At 42.2% G+C, this 21,335-nt stretch overlaps 1 protein-coding gene across 1 annotated transcript in view; it reads right to left on the bottom strand.

Annotated features, from left to right (window-relative positions):
* Positions 1 to 606: 606 nt before the first annotated feature.
* LOC117061091 (sodium/potassium/calcium exchanger 2-like) overlaps positions 607 to 21,335 on the bottom strand; it is a 30,739-nt gene continuing 10,010 nt past the window's right edge. The window contains exons 3-9 of the mRNA XM_033173772.1: positions 19,966 to 20,016; positions 15,881 to 15,976; positions 13,278 to 13,366; positions 7,672 to 7,800; positions 3,719 to 3,808; positions 2,525 to 2,691; positions 607 to 896 (exon numbers count right to left, since the gene is read on the bottom strand). Coding sequence (XP_033029663.1) covers positions 647 to 896; positions 2,525 to 2,691; positions 3,719 to 3,808; positions 7,672 to 7,800; positions 13,278 to 13,366; positions 15,881 to 15,976; positions 19,966 to 20,016 — 872 coding nt within the window. The 3' untranslated portion in view covers positions 607 to 646. The remainder of the gene's footprint in view (positions 897 to 2,524; positions 2,692 to 3,718; positions 3,809 to 7,671; positions 7,801 to 13,277; positions 13,367 to 15,880; positions 15,977 to 19,965; positions 20,017 to 21,335) is intronic.

The raw sequence follows: 21,335 nt of genomic DNA, 5'->3' as shown, positions 1-21,335 counted from the left end.
ACCTGCAGAGCCTCCGTGTCCCCATCATGTGCTAGCTGCACCTGAATAGCACATGATCCACGGAGAGTTGTCTCTTGTCTGTCGCTCGCTTCATGCTGACAGCACTGCATACTGGTAACTCTTTCCATTCCATTACACGAACAGATAAAATCCCAAACAGGAGATTTGCGTCTCCCAAAAGATGGATATCGGCATTTTCCTGTATGTTTATAAGATATTGCACGCGCTCTCTCTCTCTTTCTTTGTGTAGCATGTATTTGTTAATATATAGATAGAGAGAGGGCAATGCATGGGAGCAGATCCTATGTGTAGCATATGTAATAGCTTAACATTGTTATAAAATACATGCGCATTACCTCCAACAAATAAGCAGTGGGACTTCTCCAAGACCATACTTCTGAAGCAGCCACATCACGGTTCAGCAGCAGCGATTGTATGAGCTGAACTTCTCCATGTCTGGCTTCATGACTTCAGCTCTTCCTCTCCCCACTGTTTTAAATGAGAGGGTTCCAAAGAGGTTGCTTATTTTGTCTTGCAAGACTGTACCTTTGTTCTTCTCTGGTTCTGGTTTGGGCATTTGCTTTTGCAATATTATTTTTTTGTGGGGGGGGGGGTGTTGTTCAAGAAAGCGGCACCTCCTTCCTTGTCAAACAGACACAGGGCACACGATGATCCTGTCTTCTAGAAGGACGCTGACGATCAGGAACACGAAGTAAAGCCCAAACATGGTGAAGCCCAGGATTTTGTTCATCCTCCACTTGCAAGCCGCAATGGAGAGGATGACAAAGAGCAGCATGATGAAAAGGAGGACTATGGCGCAGAAGAGCCCGTTGCTGCTCACGGCCACCGGGACGAAATTGTTGATCACAGCGTAGAGGAGCCATGGCAGAGGAAGGCTGTTGGGGGAAGAGAGAGAGAGAGAGAGACAATATTGGAAACGCTTCTGCAAAGGCAGGCTTTGCTAGCAACTGGAAGACAGTGTGATTTAGCTCATAAGTGACATTGGAAAGGCTATCAGTAGGGAGCAGGGAAACATTTCTTGGGAGAATGGTAGTGCATTAGAGTCTGGAGGAGACTCTTGAGCAGGGGTCAGCAAACTTTTCCAGCAGGGGGCCGGTCCACTGTCCCTCAGACCTTGTGGGGGCCCAGACTATATTTTGGGGGGAAATATGAGCGAATTCCTATGCCCCACAAATAACCCAGAGATGCATTTTAAATAAAAGCACACATTCTACACATGTAAAAACACCAGACAGGCCCCACAAATAACCCAGAGATGCATTTTAAATAAAAGAACACATTCTACTCATGTAAAAACACCAGGCAGGCCCCACAAATAACCCAGAGATGCATTTTAAATAAAAGGACACATTCTACTCCTGTAAAAACATGCTGATTCCCAGACCATCTGCGGGCTGGATTTAGAAGGTGATTGGGCCGGATCTGGCCCCCAGGCTTTAGTTTGCCTACACATGCTCTTGAGAGTCCCATGGACTGCAAAAAGATCAAACCTATCCATTCTGAAGGAAGTCAGCCCTGAGTGCTCACTGGAAGGACAGATCCTGAAGCTGAGGCTCCAATACTTTGGGCACCTCATGAGAAGAGAAGACTCCCTGGAAAAGACCCTGATGTTGGGAAAGATGGAGGGCACAAGAAGAAGGGGACGACAGAGGATGAGATGGTTGGACAGTGTTCTCAAAGCTACCAACATGAGTTTGACCAAACTGCAGGAGGCAGTGGGAGACAGGAGTGTCTGGCGTGCTCTGGTCCATGGGGTCACGAAAAGTTGGAAAAGACTAAACAACAACAACAAGTGCATTAGATGGGGCAAAGCGTTTTCTGCGCCAGAAGATGACGAGGAGGTTACTGGCTGAGGTCCACTGCAAGGAGAACCGGCTTCTGTCACCTTGAGCATCACACCATTCTCCGGACAGTGGTCAAAGGCAGCAAAAGTGCATTTTGCCACACCATCAACACAGTGGCAGTGAAAACTATATGATAAAGGCAACACCAACTAGTGTAAGAATGTCACATTTAACATGCATTTATCCATGGCTGGGTTGTTAATATAAATCCCCCTGGTTTTATTTGTGATACACAGTTGTGTCTTCTTTTAACTTGTTTTTAATCCAGATTTTAGAGCATTTTTTTGGCTGGTGTTCAATTCACTCAGAGTAAACCCTTTCAAATGAATGTGCCTAACAAAGTCATGTTCACTTTTTCAATAAGTCTGTTTTAAACTTAGTTTGAATACCACCCCCTGTTCCTATGTAAACCTAAGAGATTTTTTAGTATGTTAAGTGGTAAAAATGATAAAACAAACAAATCCACAAAGAGAAGTAACTTTGAGCGGCTTTCATAGGTTGAGAACTACTTTTCCCTTGAGATTTCATATTTCTAATTTACATCTTTCCCCCAAAGTAGCAAGAAAGAACTGCAACTAATACTGTAGTGTGAAGTTTTAATCTGTGGCTTAAGTTAAAATTGGGTGTTGCCCCTTAAAAAAAAGAAAAACATTACTTACCCCACAGTGATGTCAAAGATGTTACTTCCGACAGAGCTGGACACTGCCATGTCCCCCAGGCCTTTCCGTGCCACAATAACACTGGTGATTAGGTCAGGGATCGATGTGCCAGCAGCTAAAATGGTCAGACCCATGATTTCTTCGCTGATGCCAATGGTTTCTCCCACCTAAGCACAAAATAATATGCTGAAATCGTGGAAGCGAGAAACACTTCTTTGTGAAACATACTTTACTTAGCAGCGTAGAGAAATATACTCTAGCCCAGGCATAGGCAAACTCGACCCACCAGATGTTTTGGGACTACAACTCCCACCATCCCTGACCACTGGTCCTGTTAGCTAAGGATGATGGGAGTTGTAGTCCCAAAACATCTGGAGGGCCGAGTTTGCCTATGCCTGCTCTAGCTTCTCTGTGTGCTTAATTCAGGGCTGACGTCCTTAATGGAGCAGGTCCCTGGGAGGAAGAATGGCTACATGTCCAAGCAGACCTTCCCTTTGCTCTTTGGCGATTCCGTCTTTAGTCTTAGCTGACCTATGAAGAGAGTTTTCCTTATTGACCTAGTAACACTGACGGTCTTCTTTCAAAAGGCTTTCAGCATTTGTTACCTGGTCCCTTAGCTGGTCTGGCGTTCTTCAAGCTGTTAGGTCTGCTGCTGATTTTGCTTTGGAGCGCTGTGCTATTTTAGCTCCCCAACCCCAACTCCATATGTACATTTTTGCCTGCAAAAATCATCTTCGAGGTTCTTCTCCAGATCTATAGCACTTTTTGAAACGAAGAGGGGAGTGATTGTTACAGGGCCTTTTCGATTGTGGCACCACTTGTCTGGCATCTATCCAGCACCAGCTGAAGACCTTTTCATTTTTCCAGGGTGGGTTTCTTCAGTGCCCTGTTCTGTTTTTATGCTGAAATTGCTGTTTTACTTACTTTACGGTATTGTTCTACAGCTGCATACCCCTTTCCTGTTTTATGTTGCTCCGGAAAGTCTTAAATAAGAGTACTAAATAAAAAACAGCTTCCATCCCCCATCCTTACATCCAGAGCTTCATCTCACTCTACCAGTTTTATCGTCAAGGTACAAAAGCAGAGTAAAAAAGCCATTCAATGTATCGAGTTAAGTTAGCATGTGATATAGTGAGATTTTCAGACTGGAATGGTTACACACAAAACAGAGAGGCGAGGGTATCTTCTACTTACTTGATGTGCCCACCAGACCATTAGGTAAGAAAACACTGCTATCCAAGAGATCGATCCGAAAAATGTTAAGGGGAAAAACTTCTTTGACTTCTGAAAAACAGAAATAATGGGAACAGTAAGCAGTGGTGTCATGCGCTACTATTTTAGTTCAAAGTCCACAAAATGAGGCATTCTACTTAAATTTCCCCAGATTTCCCCAGATGTATACAGTGGATGCTCGGGTTGCGAATGCAATACGTGCAGGAGGCACGTTCGTAACCTGTAGTGCCACGTCTGCGCACGCGTGGGTTGCGATTCGCTGCTTCTGTGCATGCGCGAAGGGTGATTTAGCGCATCTGCGCATGCGGGAGCGCCGAAACCTGGAAGTAACCCGTTCCGCTACTTCCGGGTTTGGCGCATTCGTATCCTGCAGTGAGTGCAACCCGAGGTATGACTGTAATCTGTTTTGCTCCTATGTGCATGGCCAATCCACCCCAAACAAATTTTTATCCTTCTGACTTAATCCCTCAAGGCAGACAGAAATAATCAGAAGAAATGCTCCTGTAACAAACCTTTTCATAATTTAATCCTTAATGCATTCAGGAGCCGGCCCTTGCAATTTGCTGAATGTTGTTACCCCCTCCTCTAGTTTTGAAATGCCCCTGTGTCTTGGAAGCTTGTTTCCACAAGATCTTTGCATCTCTAATGTGAGAGAGGGCATGGCAAACGGGTTCTGAAAGGATTAGGCTATTTCCCGTCTGAACATTTCCTTCCAGAAGACATGCATGACTTTTTTTGTAATGCATATCGCAAAGAACCTACCACCTTCATTATTACTAGCCAGCTTTCCTGCCGTCATGGCAATAGGACATGCTGACAAGTATTTTTCATAAAGCAAATATCCAATTTCCACCCTGACAACACCAATTGGACTCGGCAACTTGAATGAAGATTAGCTGGCTCAGTGCAGCTGATATACAATGCTTCATCTGAGCAATTTAGATTTCCTTGATGCACATTTCAGCTCTTAAATTACGAAGTACAATAAATTACAACTAGAGCGACAACCTTCAAACATTAGGTTAATCAATTCAAAAGCACCCAAAATAATCGGGCAGCACATTTTAATAAAGTTACTTATTTTAACTCTAAGTGCTTTTGTGTAAGTACGTGCAGAAAAATAATTAACATTATTAAAATGTGCTGCCTGACAAGCTTTTGAATACAGCGCAGCTACAGATGGTAGGCACCACCAAAGAAGAGACATTTCTTCTTCATGGGAGGTGATGCCTCTTCTACAATGCTGTCACTTGTGAAAATACACCTAAGTCTCCCTGCCTCCCCCAAAGCATGAAGAATGAATTAAGAGTTTGATTAAAGCCAGTCCATAATCGACTAAGATTTCTTTAACTGGTGACAGTCAATATTACTACCAAATAACTGTTTAAAAAACCAAATGAGTTGTCCCTTAAAGCATATTCCTATGATGAGCCGCATGAATCCATTGCTAGAAATAAGTGAACTAATTAATATTTCCTTGAAACTCTGGAATCAACCCTAGCTGGTTTGCACTAGCCCTGCCTTGCTAGGAGAATTTCTCTTTAAGTGTTTAATCTGTCTACAGTGGTGTTTTTCAAAGAGGGCCAGATTTGATGAAATGAAGGGCCGTGAGGGCCGACCAAAGTTGTTGACCTTTTTTTAGGATTGAAGTTGTGGAGGTTTTTTTAGGTTTTTACCCCAGGAAATAATAAACTGCCACAGGGGCCAGATTGAACTGACCGGCGGGTCGGATTAGGCCCCCGAAATGGACATGCCTGGTCTACGCTGTTATGATGTGATCCTGTCATCTAAGCTAGGCCACGTCAAATCTGATTTGCAGTCTTCTGAGGAGGTAGGCGCAATCTAGCAAAGTACAAAGGTACTTTTAGGGCAGCCATCTTTAAAGCCAACGTCAAATTGTTGGCGGGAACAGCAGCATGATATTGCCGCCTTGTGAAAGCACAACTGTATAGCACTCAGTGCTTTCAAACAATACCGTAAGATGAATTGTGTGATTCCGTTAGGTCTCTCTTACTGGGTCTAGTCCCTAAGCAGTTTCGCAGAGCAAATCCAAACCTCAGCAGTCGTGAGTGTTCTCATCACTTCAAAACCGGCTTCAAGCTGGATCATAAAGGGCCACCAACCCAGTTCAAGGGGGGCGGGGTTGCGCCCCATCGCAGAGGCTCTGGCACCTTCCAGAGCATCGCCATCTTTCCTGCAGCGGTTAGGTTTCCCCCAAGCTGCCGCAGAGCATCATGGGTCCCCGCCAGACCCGGTTTTGAATTTCAGCCAATCTGCGGCAGCCTGGGGGTGGGCCTTGAGGAGCGGGCCTGGGAGTGGCAGTTTTCATTCAGGTCCTCTCCTGGCCCACCCCACATGGAAACTAAGATATCTCCTGGCATTTTCTTTAGGGGCATTGGAGCTACCACAGAAGGCCTCTGCCCAGAGCCTCTCAGTAAAGCTGAGGTCGGACATCATCATTCTAGAATGAACCCAAGCTATGGTCTTTCCCCCTGCTAGCAGCACGCCTCCTCAGGACAAACAAAGGAAAGTGCAGTGGCCCGGATTCCTCCTATGTGCCTTGGAGTCTCTGATGCTATCAAGCATCTCAGGAAGAAGAAGACACACTGTGGCAGATCCCAAGCAACTACAGGAGAATCCATTATCTTACTATGTGTTTGGATGTCTGGTGCAACCAGTTGCCTTGCTGCTAGTTTGCACATGCTACAAAGGTGTTAAAACCTACTGAGGGAAATACATAACGGGGCTAAAAAAAAATACCTCTGTTGGCGTTTCTAAAGGATAGGAAGTTCTCCCACATTCACAACGTAAAATGGGACTCACCAACACCTCCTTGTGGTGAGCATCCTAATTCACCAGGCTGCTTGGCTCCCTCTATTCTCCCAAGTCCAAGCTCAAGGACTACTTTCTTAGCCAAACTGTTTCTGAAATATCCAACTGTCCTCCTTCAACCCAAAACTTGCGCACCTATTCATAGTCACTTCCCTATCCTTGGACTTGTCTGTCAATTGTAAGCTGACAGCCTTTCAGCTGAGAACATAGGCAAGATTTAGCCTGGAATAAAATGTGGTTAGAGAGTTAAGCAACTGCACTGGTTGGGAATCAATGGGACTTAAACATGCTCAACTTGGGCTGGATTGCACCCCTTGTTGTTTCTGTGCCATGAATGGCATTTAGCATCTTGCTGGAACATAAAGAAATATTAAACTACAGCAGCAGAACTGGAGTTATGTTACTGAAGGAAATACAAAATAGTAAATGGAGGGGCTGCAACTTCACTTGGGAGGGTCAGGCTGCTTGTCTCTAAAGGTGAGAAGCGAAACATGCACAATCTTAGGCTGTGAAGCTTTTTATATTTGCCTGGAGGGAAGCTCCACTGAAATTTAAGAAAACAAAACAAAACGGAATTTCTTTCCAGGAAATAACTGGTGTGCTCACTTGATTCTATTATGGAAAACACTTTATCAAAATGAATGCAGAAACTTCTGCAGATGAGGGGACTGAAGGATACACAAACTGTTGGGCGCCTGCAGAATCCAAGGGGGAATATTTCTTATGCATATGTACTGATAACAGACATCTAAAGAAACAGCCGCAGGGACCAACATGAAAGGACTACAAATGCCGTATTTTAAAGGTTGCCATTAAATATTTACATAGGTAAATGGCAATATATTCACAGCTATTGTTTGCCAGGTTAAGAACGGCTCAAACCAAATGTCATTTCCCGCAGCAACCCTTGCCAGGTATTTTCTCCACCAGGAAATTTAAGGGAGGCAAAGAGATCGTGAACTTAGTTACAGGTCCCTAACGGCCGTTAACCATCTTCTTGAGAAGATCTGCTACTTTGAAACAGGAAGATGCCCAATATTTCAAACCCTATACTGAAAGGGAATAATAATTGCGCTGCTTACAGGGTTTCTGACGTCAGGCAGGGTAGCCCATAATGGAAAAACGATGGGGAGAATAGCCAGGTAGGTGATCTGCTTGCGGGGCGTGTCGGGCCAGGCCAGGCTGAGGGGCTGGTCTTCGTCCTCCTCTTCCTGTTACAAGGGAGAGAAATAATAATAAAAGGGTGGTAAATAATAATAATAATAATAATAATAATACCAGCATAAAAGCTATAAAAGTTTTAGCATCTTGTGATATAAGAAAGGTAATAGTTACAAATCAGTCTTGGGTCCCAACTATGTACACATTTCACTGAATTTCTAAAAAGAAAATACTTTTTTATAATCCAGATTTTGGATCACAAAGAAGCAGAAATTTATTTTAGTAAATTTGCTTTGCTTCTGCTAGTAATGGGGCTCAGGAAAAAAAAAACACTTCACAGAGCACTGGATAATCAAAATTTCTCCCTCCTCTTTCCCATCCAGCTCCTGAACATTCACCAAACCTTTCCCATTCATGTTCAGCAATAAGGGCTGAAACGTGCTTTGAAAAAATGAAGCATGTGCCCAGAATGTGTGATTCTGTGTTCTATAAATAGTGCAGAGCCCATTCAATGCTGCATGTGCTCATGAAGGATGGGGGTGGGGGGGGGGGAACACCCTGTACTGTGAAAACTCACTTTCTAGCCCAGAGGCTATTCACTCCGTAGAATGTCCGGACAGGAGAATCAGTTGCAATTCAGCCATAAAAACCTTGCACCTAGTTAATATTTCTTAATCTAAACAACTCTGCAAGGCTTTTAATGATGGGGAGATGGGATTCCTGTACAGGTTACAGAAATGCTAAATCACAATTAGGATATAGTTTAACATGTGCTTTGGTCCATAATAGTCTTGCTTCAAACCATGATGTTGCCATCTTCCTGCATTATCAGCAGAGTAGTTGGCGACAGCGCCGCTGAACCGAGTAGCTTTGCTGCAATTTTGAAGCAGCGTGACTCAGTTACTATGCATAAAATAACAGAACTGGAAGGGACCCCGAGAGTCATCTAGTCTGACCCCCCCAATGCAGGAATCTCAGCTAAAGCATCCCTGACAGGTGGCCATCCAACCTCTGCTTGAAAACCTCCAAGGAAGGAGAGCCCACAAGGAGACTGTTCCACCTTGTTTTCAGGCAGGTGTAGTTGCTGTTTCATCATGTAAAGGTCATAAGCTGCAATATTTTTGTAAGTGATTTTTTGCTGTAATGCACCATTCCAATTTCCTCTTGAAGTGGAGTGTTTCACATTATTCTGTGTCTGCATCTTGCACAAGCTATTCCTTCACCTTGCCAATGCTGAATGAACTATGGGGGGAAACTGGCTGAGCTGCCACGGGCGTCAAATCACCTGTGCGGATACTGTGATCTGTGTGAAGTAACTCTCAGAACTGGTTGCTTGCCAGTGATCTGAGCTCACAGTCTGGCTGGCCGGGTGAAAACGAGGACAGGGCTCCTGAACCATTAATAGTTGTGCAGAAGAGGGATTTTCAGCTGATGCAACTTGTGTGACAAGTCTCACTCTCTGCTACACAACTATTAGAGATGCAAGGGCCACCCAAAAGCAGTCAAAATTTGCTTGTGTAGATCAACCCAGCAAAGGGAAATTAAAGTCCAGTACCAAAGTCTCTGTAATTATACTGGTTTGTAAAGTTGAGATGGTCTACTGCTCCCAACCTTTCCTGTGATAATTCACTCCTTGCCTACTTTGTTGGTATTAACCATGTTTTGGAGTAACGTGTTTCACGTTTGCTCTGCTTCTGTCTGTTCATTCTCTTAAAAAAACTTTAAATGATCAATGGTTGCAGAGCTGATGACACTTAGGAGCAGTATCGCAAAACATGAGTTGAAGAGATATAATTCTACAGAACCACACCATCTAAATGCATGTTGTCACTCTACACTCCCACAAAAGCTGCTTATCTCATTAGATCCAGTTACAGGTGGGTAGCCGTGTTGGTCTGCCATAGTCGAAACAAAATAGAAAATTCTTTCCAGTAGCACCTTAGAGACCAGCTGAGTTTGTTCTTGGTATGAGCTTTCGTGTGCATGCACACGAAAGCTCATACCAAGAACAAACTCAGCTGGTCTCTAAGGTGCATGGTATCTGAAGAAGTGTGCATGCACACGAAAGCTCATACCAAGAACAAACTCAGCTGGTCTCTAAGGTGCTACTGGAAAGAATTTTCTATTTTATCTCATTAGAAGCATTCAATGATCCCAAGGAATAATGGGATAGAGAGAAATGGCCAGCTACTCATAGTTAAAAGTCAAGCAGTTTTGACAAAAGCGGCCAAATATGCATTGCAAGGAGAGAAAACACTTCAGAGAGGAACTTTTCCTGAAATGAATAAATCCTGTATTATCTCTCTGATGTATCAAGCTAAACCCACTTTGCCTACAGTCATTCAATAAAGCTGTTTACTAATCACAGAGAAAACAATGTGGACTTAAGTTAGTCCCTTTTCACTAGAAGTTATCTTTGCCATGGCAGGCAGGCAGGCAGGCATGCACATGCGCATGTATATATATATATATATATATATATATATATATATATATATATATATATATATGATTTGGTTTCCATAGAAACTGGTAAAAAAGGAACACGCCTGAGTGGGAGGAGATGTTAATGTGAAACTGAATGTTAATTTTAGGGAAGTCACAGGTTGGAACAATTACAGTTGAACTTGCTTAACTGCTTATCTAACAGGGGAATGGTGCTTTTAAAAGGTATATAAAATTTCTGGATGATCTTCTATAGGGCAAGTGGCTCATGTAGTACTCTTGGCCTTTTTTTTTTTTTTATCAAACAGACTCAGTGCCAAGCTATAGAACGTAACATTCTAATGGTAACAGCAAGAAAATATACAGTAATACATGGCCTTTTCTTTGGAAAATGTGTGGTAGCTTTTGTTTACTGGAAATGAAAGAAAACTCACACTTCCTTCACTAACTGACAAAAGGGGCTTTTTTTAACATGCACTTTTGTTTAAATTCAACTGGTTAAAAGGCAGATGATTTAAGGCTGCAATCCCTGCAGACTGAAAAGGCTCTCGTGATTCACTGTTGGATGGCGGCCCTGCCATTTGTGCATTGCTACTCTATGAAATATAAATGGTTGCAAAGTACACTCTTCTCAGATTAGTAGAAGCTATGAGGAACACGCTTGCAAGATTTTCTTGGCCTGAGTTAAGTAGTGTAACAAGTAGTTCAGCATCTGCCATTGGGCAGCTACAGGTATGCCAGTCTGGCAAGGTTACTGAAAGACCAGCAGGTTAAGGCTTCAATCCTGTAAGTCCCGAGGAACTCAGTGGTGCTTACTTCTGAGTAAACTCTCAGTAAGTAAAGGTTTGGGCTGTCAGTGCAGTATAAGTTTTCATGGCCTAGAATCTCTGCTGGGGAATGCATGACAATGTCCACAACTCTGTTTAAAGCTTAAAATACGGAGCAGCAATTGCTGATAGCACCAGCGTCAGAGTTTTACTATGTCAATTAACAGCTATACTGGGACAGGAAAACATGGTATCCGGTGAAGCTTAAATGAATGGAATCAAACTTCTTGATTAGCCTGAATCCAGCTATCTGGCACTCTGTTCTCCCTCTGAAATTCCTCTGACAGGGAACACTCCAACATTCATATAAAAAGTGGAGTGTTCTAGGAAATTAAAAGGCTCACCCACTGGTTTCTAAATGTTGCCATTTCTGATGCCAGATTTTTGTGGATTTCTTCTTTTGCTGAACTGGCAGAGGATAGCACGGTTTTTGTTTTTTATTAAAAATTTATAGGATAGCACGGTTTGATCCAGTTGTATGGACTTGCAAAAAGTCAGGTCCCTTCTCTTTACAGTTTATTCAAAATAAGGCAGACATAGCACTTTGCTTTTGAAAACGAGACTTCCTGACTCTGCAGGATTTTCCAGTGGGCTTAGAAAATGCTAGACACACAACGACTGTACATAGAATATTCTATGAGATGCAATTGTGCTTCTTGTGCCTCTGTTCTTCCTGAATAATTTCTGAGGCCTGAGTGACAGGAAGGATAAAGACTTCCAAATTAATTCGTTCAGTTACAGACCCTTTTGTATTTTTTCCTGTGCTTAAAGTAAACCCTTCCTTGTTAGACAGACAAAGGGCAAGATCTAGGCCAAGCTAAACAGTCTTAAATCCTGGTGGTTCAACGGGAGAGTAGAGCAGATGCTCAAATGTCTCCTAGTGAAATCAAAGTGCTTAACTGAAACTAAAGTCCTGGGTGATACCTAATGTAAACAAGAAGATAGCAAAACAATATTCATATGAAAAATTAAATCACTGCGCTTTGTCTTTTTTTGTCTGTCTGCTTTGAAGACAGCCTCGTTTAAAAGCTGAAATTATTTAAAGACTACTCAGGCACATCAAAAGGTGGAGCCACAGGTATGTTTGCTATGACTCTAATTATGAAGTCTTGAAAGTGGGAATCCATTTGTCTAAAACTCATTCTGGGTCAAAACTTGTGTTGGTGAAGTTAAGATTTAGCTGTGAAAGAGGGCTTTGTATCCTTCTTTTTCTTTTGTTTTCATTTAGAATAATCTTTTTTATTGTAATCTTATAATCTTATAATAAAATCTTATAAATAATGCAAAATAAAACAAAACGAGAGAATGTGGGTTAGGATGCAGCACTTGCAAGTGTGTCCCTTTTATGCATCCCGTGAATCGCAGCTGACAGGCTGCAGTCTTGGGAGGAAATGTTTTGCTCAGCGCAAGGAAACAATCTCTATTAATGGAACCAGGTGATGTGAACGCAGATCCCTAGGCAAGCGCTAGAAATGCAGTCTGGAAGGAAATATTCCTGACTTTGGACCAACCTTGAGAAAAATGTTCATTCAGAAGTTTTGGAAAGTCAGTTTGCCACGTATCACACGGCATTGCTGCTGCATCAGCTTATGTGAAACCACACTGAGCTTTTTAAAATCTCCAAGGCAATTGTTGTCACATATAGGTTATATCTTGATAGGGAGTAAGCTCCCCCCACCCTGGGCCCACAGACTTCGTATGGTAAAAACATAAGGGTGCTACTAAAACGGACCAAAGGTCCACTTTGTCCAGGGATGAGGAAGATGAGGCAGCATAGTCCTTTGTCAGCGAGGACAGGCACCGAAGTCCGGCAACATCTGGAAGGCCACAACTTCCCCATCCCTGGCCTACATCCCATAATTCTGTTTGCAACAGTGACCAGCTGGATGTTTCTAAGGGGTGTGTGAGGAGGGCATAAAGCTAGTGGCCAAATGATCAAAGCCAGTGGCCAACGCTACAGCTTGTGTCCATGCAATTCACAAACACCGTATGATAACTAGCTATACCTGTGGAGGACTGAATTCTAGTGAGGAGGGAGGGAGAAGAGGGAGAAGAAGGAGGAGGAGGAGGAGGAGGAGGAGGAGGAGGAGGAGGAGAGGAAGAAGAAGAAGTGTTTCTCTCTCTCTCTCTCTCCAGTGTTTCATGATTTTATGAATCTCGTTGTCCTTTTATGGTACTTCCTGTGCACCATGAAATCATGCATAAATAGGGATGGAGGGGACAGGGGGGAGAAGGGGAAGGAATAAGATAGCAACCTCTTCTGCTCCAACAGCCGTTCCGTTTTGCATAGCTCCATCATTTGGTGGTGTCACTTCAACTTCAACTTTTGCAGTGTTTGGGGCACCTGAAGCATATTCCAGGAATTAAAAAACAAAACAAAAGCAAAACTGAGAACGTATCAGTTACTTTTCAACCATTAATCTGTAAACTCATTGAACTGTTAAGCACTGGTATTTAATTAGCTCATATAATAGTTTGAGACAAAAATAGTCTAGCTTAAACCTACTGAATCCAGTGATATTTAAAGGAGAGTCAAACGGAATGCTAATAGAGTTTAATATAATATTTTTGTAATCTTTACCTTCTTTACTCCAATATCAAGTCTATTAATCACCTAAGCCTTATTTACACAGCTGCTCATCCAGAGTGAATTAGTTTCTTATCGTGCATGTGCCTCTTATAGACACAGCCATCTCCCAGGACCTCAGGTGGAACTGCTCAGGAGATGAAACTGGCAAAGAGAAGCTCTGTGATTTGCTCCTCTTTGCCCATTCATAAGCATTTATGTTTAAATCCAGAAGTGCAAGCTGGATTTCGAAGGGGCAGAGGAACCAGAGACCAAATTGCAAACATGCGCTGGATTATGGAGAAAGCCAGAGAGTTCCAGAAAAACATCTACTTCTGCTTCATTGATTATGCAAAAGCATTTGACTGTGTCGACCACAGCAAACTATGGCAAGTTCTTAAAGAAATGGGAGTGCCGGATCACCTCATTTGCCTCCTGAGAAATCTCTATGTGGGACAAGAAGCTACAGTTAGAACTGGATATGGAACAACTGATTGGTTCAAAATTGGGAAAGGAGTACGACAAGGCTGTATATTGTCTCCCTGCTTATTTAACTTATATGCAGAATTCATCATGCGAAAGGCTGGACTGGATGAATCCCAAACCGGAATTAAGATTGCCAGAAAAAATATCAACAACCTCAGATATGCTGATGACACTACCTTGATGGCAGAAAGTGAGGAGGAATTAAAGAACCTTTTAATGAGGGTGAAAGAGGAGAGCGCAAAATATGGTCTGAAACTCAACATCAAAAAAACTAAGATCCTGGCCACTGGTCCCATCACCTCCTGGCAAATAGAAGGGGAAGAAATGGAGGCACTGAGAGATTTTACTTTCTTGGATTCCATGATCACTGCAGATGGTGACAGCAGTCACGAAATTAGAAGACGCCTGCTTCTTGGGAGAAAAGCAATGACAAACCTAGACAGCATCTTAAAAAGCAAAGACATCACCTTGCCGACAAAGGTCCGTATAGTTAAAGCTATGGTTTTCCCAGTAGTAATGTACGGAAGTGAGAGCTGGACCATAAAGAAGGCTGATCGCCGTAGAATTGATGCTTTTGAATTATGGTGCTGGAGGAGACTCTTGAGAGTCCCATGGACTGCAAGAAGATCAAACCTATCCATTCTCAAAGAAATCAGCCCTGAGTACTCACTAGAAGGACAGATCCTGAAGTTGAGGCTCCAGTACTTTGGCCACCTCATGAGAAGAGAAGAATCCCTAGAAAAGACCCTGATGCTGGGAAAGATGGAGGGCACAAGGAGAAGGGGACGACAGAGGATGAGATGGTTGGACAGTGTTCTTGAAGCTACTAACATGAGTTTGGCCAAACTGCGAGAGGCAGTGAAGGATAGGCGTGCCTGGCGTGCTCTGGTCCATGGGGTCACGAAGAGTCGGACACGACTGAACGACTGAACAACAACAACAAGCATTTATGTTGCAAGAGGGGAAGAATTTGCAGTGCTTTGGGATTCTCCTAGTGCCCGTTTTTTCTAGAGCTGACTGGTGCAAGGATATACCTGGGCTACACACACACACACACCACAATTTAAAGACTGGTGAACAGGTGAAGGAGGAAGGCATAAAAGGCACCGCTTATTCTGCAGTATATTCTCTGACTCCTAGCCAGTCTCTAGAAGAATGTGGATGAGGGATGTGGGGCTCTCCCTTAATGGGGGAGGACGACGACACATGTATCAACTGGTGGCTTGCAAATGAGCCAATTTGTTGACCATCATTAGCCTGTATGATCAAAGAGGATAATCTAAGCCAGGGAAGGGGAACTGGCTTCCCCTCACCTCCACAGGTGAGTGGGACTGCCCAGCTGTCAATCAGCGATTCACTGCCACTACATCACACATCACGTGGGCAGGTGGGTCTGGTTTCAGAAATGGCTTGCTGAGCCTAATTAGGCCAGTGGGCTGCTGTTCCCCACTGCTGATCTAAGCTTAAATAAAATCAAGCATGAAAAAAGATGTTGCAGAAGGAAAGCTTGTTCTTCACTTCTGCTTTCAACTTGGCGAACACAGTTGCACCGCATATACCAAGAAGCCAAGGGCTTCAAACAGGGAAGCGTATCTGCACTGGAAGACAGGTGAGAATGCCAGACCCATCCATGTTGTGCAGTACAGATGCAGGTTTCTTTGCAACAAAAAAAGTACATGCTATTTTGCAATTATACTACAAATACATAGGTATTGAATGTGGTATTTTCTTGAGTAAAGTACTCTATAGCATTTCTATTCACATATCTGCAAACGGAATAATTAAAGATTATTATTTTTGGCCTACCAGCATGATTAGCACTTCCGTTCCGTTTTTCACCGTCCTCCACCTGACACTTTTTGGCCATCTTATGAAGAATAGATGCTCTTTCTTTGAACTTTCCTGAAAGAAAAAAAAAGCCCACATTTGTTAAAGCATAGCTATTGGAGGTGGCAGATTCCTGTTACTGCCTCAGCTTCTTGCCCCGTGAAACAGCAAGCTGAACTTTTATCTTCCAACTTGAATAGCTGCAAAACGGTGGCTTAGTAGTGTGTGTGTGTGGATTATCAGAAGCTCCTGCAAGGCTGAGAGACAGCACCTTGGACAAGGGGGCACATGGATTTGGTTTCAATTAATGCTGAATGAAGAAACCTGTCAGAATTAACACCAACTTTAATTAATAGGATGACTGCTATGCTTCGCCTTTTTTCCATTCCTAGGAGACAAATTCCAGAAGAGACAACCAACGGCTCAGTCCTATGCAAGTTTACACTAGATGTCACTAAATTAAATGGATTGCAGCCTAAGAGGCCTGTGGCAGCCCAGAGACTAATGCATTAATTGTGGCAAAATCATTCTCAAGCTAGAGCCCACCTAGTAAATATAGGGGTGAATACCAATGATATCTGTCTGACTGCACAACTGACTTCTGCATGAGCAATGGGACGTCCTGCTCCTCTCCTCCCCCTATAGCCCACCCGCACTCCCCAAAATCTTTTCTAGAGGATCCCCCAACCCTCTGGAACAGATAGGGGTGTTCCAGTTACAGGTGGGTAGCCGTGCTGGTCTGCCATAGTCGAAACAAAATAGAAAATTCTTTCCAGTAGCACCTTAGAGACCAACTGAGTTTGTTCTTGGTATGAGCTTTCGTGTGCATGCACACTTCTTCAGATACACACTTCTTCAGATAGGGGTGTTGTACCGCAAGAGGGATGCAGGGGGATGGAGAGGAATTGGAGATCCACTCATGCAACAGGGGGGATAATTAATTAAAATGTTTCTGTTGCCTTCCTCTGAGAATCTCAAGGTAGTGTACACCAATTTTAAGACACATATGAAACACTAAAACACAAACAATAAAATGCAGCCAACAAATTACATGCTATTTAGTTATCAGTCAATCAATCAATAAAATACTTTAACCCAGTAAGACCTTTATGCAACTCGAAGTCCTAACTCCATGGCATTTGTAATTATGCTTCAATATACTTTCTCCATTTTGATAATGAACAGTCAGCAGGAACTGGCTGAGCAAACACCATGGACCAGTGTCTGATTTAAATTTAACATAGAAAACAGCCCATAGTTTGCAGCAAACCAGTTTCCCATTTTATCTGAAAATAACAATCTGTCTTTTGCACAAACCAGGATACTTCCCATGATGGATATACATATTTCTTTTGCTCTGTTGTTCTCTTTGGACAAACAAGCTTTGCATATTTGCTAAACCATGAAAAGCCTACGTAGAAGAGGTGAACGTAAAAAAATCACCTTAATGTATGTACCCTAAGCAGCAACCTGTTGTTACAACTGTACAGTATTCAACTCCTTTGCTTGGGGGGCGGGGGGGGGAGCACATGATTGTGTCTCCAGCTATAACTAGGATCGGCCCACAGCACGTACTTCTGGTATTCATCTTAATAATTGCTTTTCAATTAGTAGTGGAGTGATTTCAGGATATAGCTCAAATATAATGGTAGGCAGTAGGCAGCGGGAAATACTGAATACTTGTGGGGAAGTGGTGGAAGTGAAATACTTTTATATTTCCCTTTTCATTATGTTTCTGAGATGCAGACAACAATGGTTTTTGCCCTTAAAAAAAAAGACCTTGCTGAGATCAGATTACAGTTTCTAAAAATGTAACCTTTGTGATTTTCTGAAAGGCTTTTGGAGAGCAGAAGACGGCTGGATGCAGAGAAGCAAATAAAACTGGGTCTAGGAACATAGATGGTTATCTATGAAGGCATAAAGCTTGGATATAATCATGTAATCAAATAAAAGATAAACATGGCAACTGATGGACACCAATAAAATTCGTCTCTCCAGCTGCAAGATTCATGCACCCAGAAGCATTTTTGTTATTTGATGTTTGCAGTGTTCAATTTATGTATTTTAAAGTTGGTACTAGTTTGACACAGAAGAATGCAGTTGGCACACACGGCACAGCTTGAAAACAGGAGCATTTAATACAACATAATGTAATAGCGAGATCAATGGGTGGATAATAGTTAGCTTCAAGAAACAAAAAGCCAGACTATATAAAGAGCGGTTACAAAGAGAAATGAAGAACCGATTAATGAGATGTCATCTGTTCATTAGTTACCTCATTCTAATGCAGTGGAAAACGCAAATTTAAAATAATAGGTACGAAACCTCACATGGTAAAGAGTACAAAACTGCATATGAATAGAAAAATGGATACAGATCGCTTATGGAGTCATCATTAGAGGCACACAAACAGAAAAGGCATATTTACAACCTGTTCCTATTGGCCGGGTCATATTGCAAGATCACACCTGTTCCCCTTGCAGCCAGAGGGACTTACAAACAGGCAGTTGTTCCTGCCCCCCAACAAAGTCAGTGGTTGCACTGACTGCCAGGGCCATAATGGGGGAAGTGCTCATTTCAGCTGCTTAGTATGACATTCAACAGAGCAAGGGAAGGGAACCTGGCATTGTTCATCTAAAATCCCGCCACCCCTGACCACTGGCCATGCTGACTGGGTCTGTTGGGAGTTGAAGTCCAGAAGCAATCGAAAAGCCAGCCCCATTCACACAACAGACTTATCCCGTGCTACAGTTGCCCTAAGAGCTTGGGAGTCACGAGCTACAAGGAGAATTTGTCTTTGCTTCCGTCATCCGATATACCTTTAGAGCTGCAAAACCAATGTCCGAACAACAGTATCACCGCGGCAAAACTTTGGAGCCCACAAAAGCCAAGAAGGCCAATGCAATTCACTGCATGCAAATGCGGAACAGCAAGAGTCATGCATTTCTGAGAATTGCGGGGTAGCAAGCTCTTTCAAGTTCGTCAGTTATCCATGGACATGGAACTAATTTAAGGTGGATATGTCAAAGTATAGATCTGCAGCTGCTCTTTAAAAGGCTTTACACAGAATTATTCTTATAGTTATGGAAGATTAGGCACAGCAGCTAAGCACAAAACGTTTCAAAACATTTTTGCTACCTAGCCTTCCACCAACAACGGACATAGTTTGCGGCAAAATGCCAATGTTACTTCCCGTTCGAAATCCATTCAGCACCAAATTAGTGAGAGAGGGAAGAGCGAAGCGGCTCACTTCCTTCCACAGATTCTTCCTTGCAACTGCCCCCTCCCTGCATTAGCATTGCGAGGGAAAAACAAGAACTCTCAGTGCAGTTCCACCTTTGGTTCAGCCATGGGGAGGAGACGATAGCAGCATCACCCATCTCTCATTCATCCATCAACAACTTTGCACAAGGACTGCATGTGCCGACAAGATTGAGCAATCTGCTAATTGGCATAGCTTACATTTTTTTAAATGGCTGCACTGGTGTAAACTATATCTCAGTTGTTAATGTGGATTGCACAACATCACCTAACCTTGATGAAAACGCTCGCACCAATTAGCCAAATATTTTGATGAAGCTACGAACAATTTGCACGTAGGTGTTTGCAAAATCAAAAGGTCATCTTCTAGCCTTGCTAAATGAGAAATGTGATTAATAAGTCTCATTGGATCTTGCGTTAATAAATCTAGGCACATTTAGACAGCAAGTCTTTTCGCACACTTAGATGGGAGTGGGTCCTACTGAATTCAGTAGGGCTTGCTGTGGACATGTTCAGGTTTGCATGAAGAACAAAGTTTTAAAAGTGCCGGTCGGTGAAAGTGTGTGCTATGTTAAAGCAAAACTGATTTGCTGTATGACAATAAAAAAAGAAACAGCAAATGCGAGTTGATAAAAACGTTAAGAAGTATGGTAGCACATCACACCATGTCAGTGAAATCATGCAAAGAGGAACTGAAAACAAAAACCAAGAAGAAGAAAAGTAACCACAGTAGTTTTTTTTTTTGTTTTTTAAAAAAAGAGTATTAAAAAATGCTGAGACAAAAATTCCAAAATATTTCTTACCTTCTTCAGTCATTGTGTCATAATATTTTAGCTTTCCATATGATCCAAGCTCTACAACATCATAGTAAAAGACACAGAGATAAGGAAGCAGGCAGACATTCAAGGTAATCAACATGCTTTCACACATTCTTAATAAAATTCACAGCAATAATCTTTCTGCAGAGCAGGGAAGCATAGCCGCTCAAAATGAGACGCATTGATGGAAATTGCTTCTCTAGTTAATGTAAGCAAAAAAGGAAAAGTTGACAGCTATGCTTTCTATGGTTTAGGAACGGACTTCCAGAACAGATTAAGTTTGAGAACCAAGGGACCACTGTACTGGCACTGGCCATGGAACTTTGATGAGTAGCAGGCAGGCATTGATAGATCCAGTCTACATCAATTCATCAGATCCTGCTCAAAGCAATCATACGACTACGGAAATTACCTAAGAACCATCCCCAGCCCCCGATCAAGCTCCATATTGCTGCCATGGTGACATGAGTGATGTCCCTGCACAAGCTCCAGCCCAGGTGATGCGTGCATGACAAGATTCTGTGCATCTCTGTTCCTATTCCCACACGATTCCCTTCTGGGGCCATTGACTTTGAGCTACCCTTCCTTCTCCTCTTGCCAGTCACTTCAGCATGTTGCCATCAGGTTAACAAGCTGCCGGGGCCAGAGTCTCATGTATGGTAATCAGGGTAGATAAAAATCAATGGTTTTTAAAAGGAAAAAACAATAATTCGATTTTTAAAATTTAAATCGATTTTTTAAATCGGATTTTTAAAATAAAATTCTTTTGGAGGAAAAATCTTTCTAAAGATAGTTTTCTATTTAAGTTACATTATAGTCCAAAGGCTATTAATCAAGCAAATAAGGATTTGTTTTAAGTTTTTCATGTGTGCTAAAACTCAGTCTAAAGTGTTTTTTTTTAAAAAAAAAAAAATTAACCAATCAGTTAACAAACATGGATACAAATGTTATAATGTTATTGTTTCAGTTAAATAAATTGTTGAAATTGTTATAAAGGAAATGATTGTTTTTCTCCTTCCAATACAGTACAGCAGAAAAGTTGTCCAAATATAAACAGTTCACTTATTAAACCTTGAAATAATTTCATAATTGCCTGTCAATGTATTTCTAATAGTATAACCAAATCAGTAATTTTTGACTTAACTGTAAAAACTTCTCTGAAAATTTATTGTTCTAAAAATGAAACCTTCATCTGGTTGTAAATATTAAGATTATACCAGCAAGAATAACCTTGCTGTAAAAAAAAGATTTAAATCAAGTCTTACTGACTAGTGATTTAAATTGATTTGATTTAAATCAAATCCACCCTGATGGTAATCATCACTAATTGCTCATTTCCAGCCCCTTAAAAAACC

The sequence above is a fragment of the Lacerta agilis genome, chromosome 16 (assembly GCF_009819535.1).
Source record: "Lacerta agilis isolate rLacAgi1 chromosome 16, rLacAgi1.pri, whole genome shotgun sequence".
Lineage (NCBI taxonomy): Eukaryota > Metazoa > Chordata > Lepidosauria > Squamata > Lacertidae > Lacerta > Lacerta agilis.
Note: the sequence above shows the minus strand (reverse complement) of the source record. Positions and strands in the feature narration are given on the sequence as shown.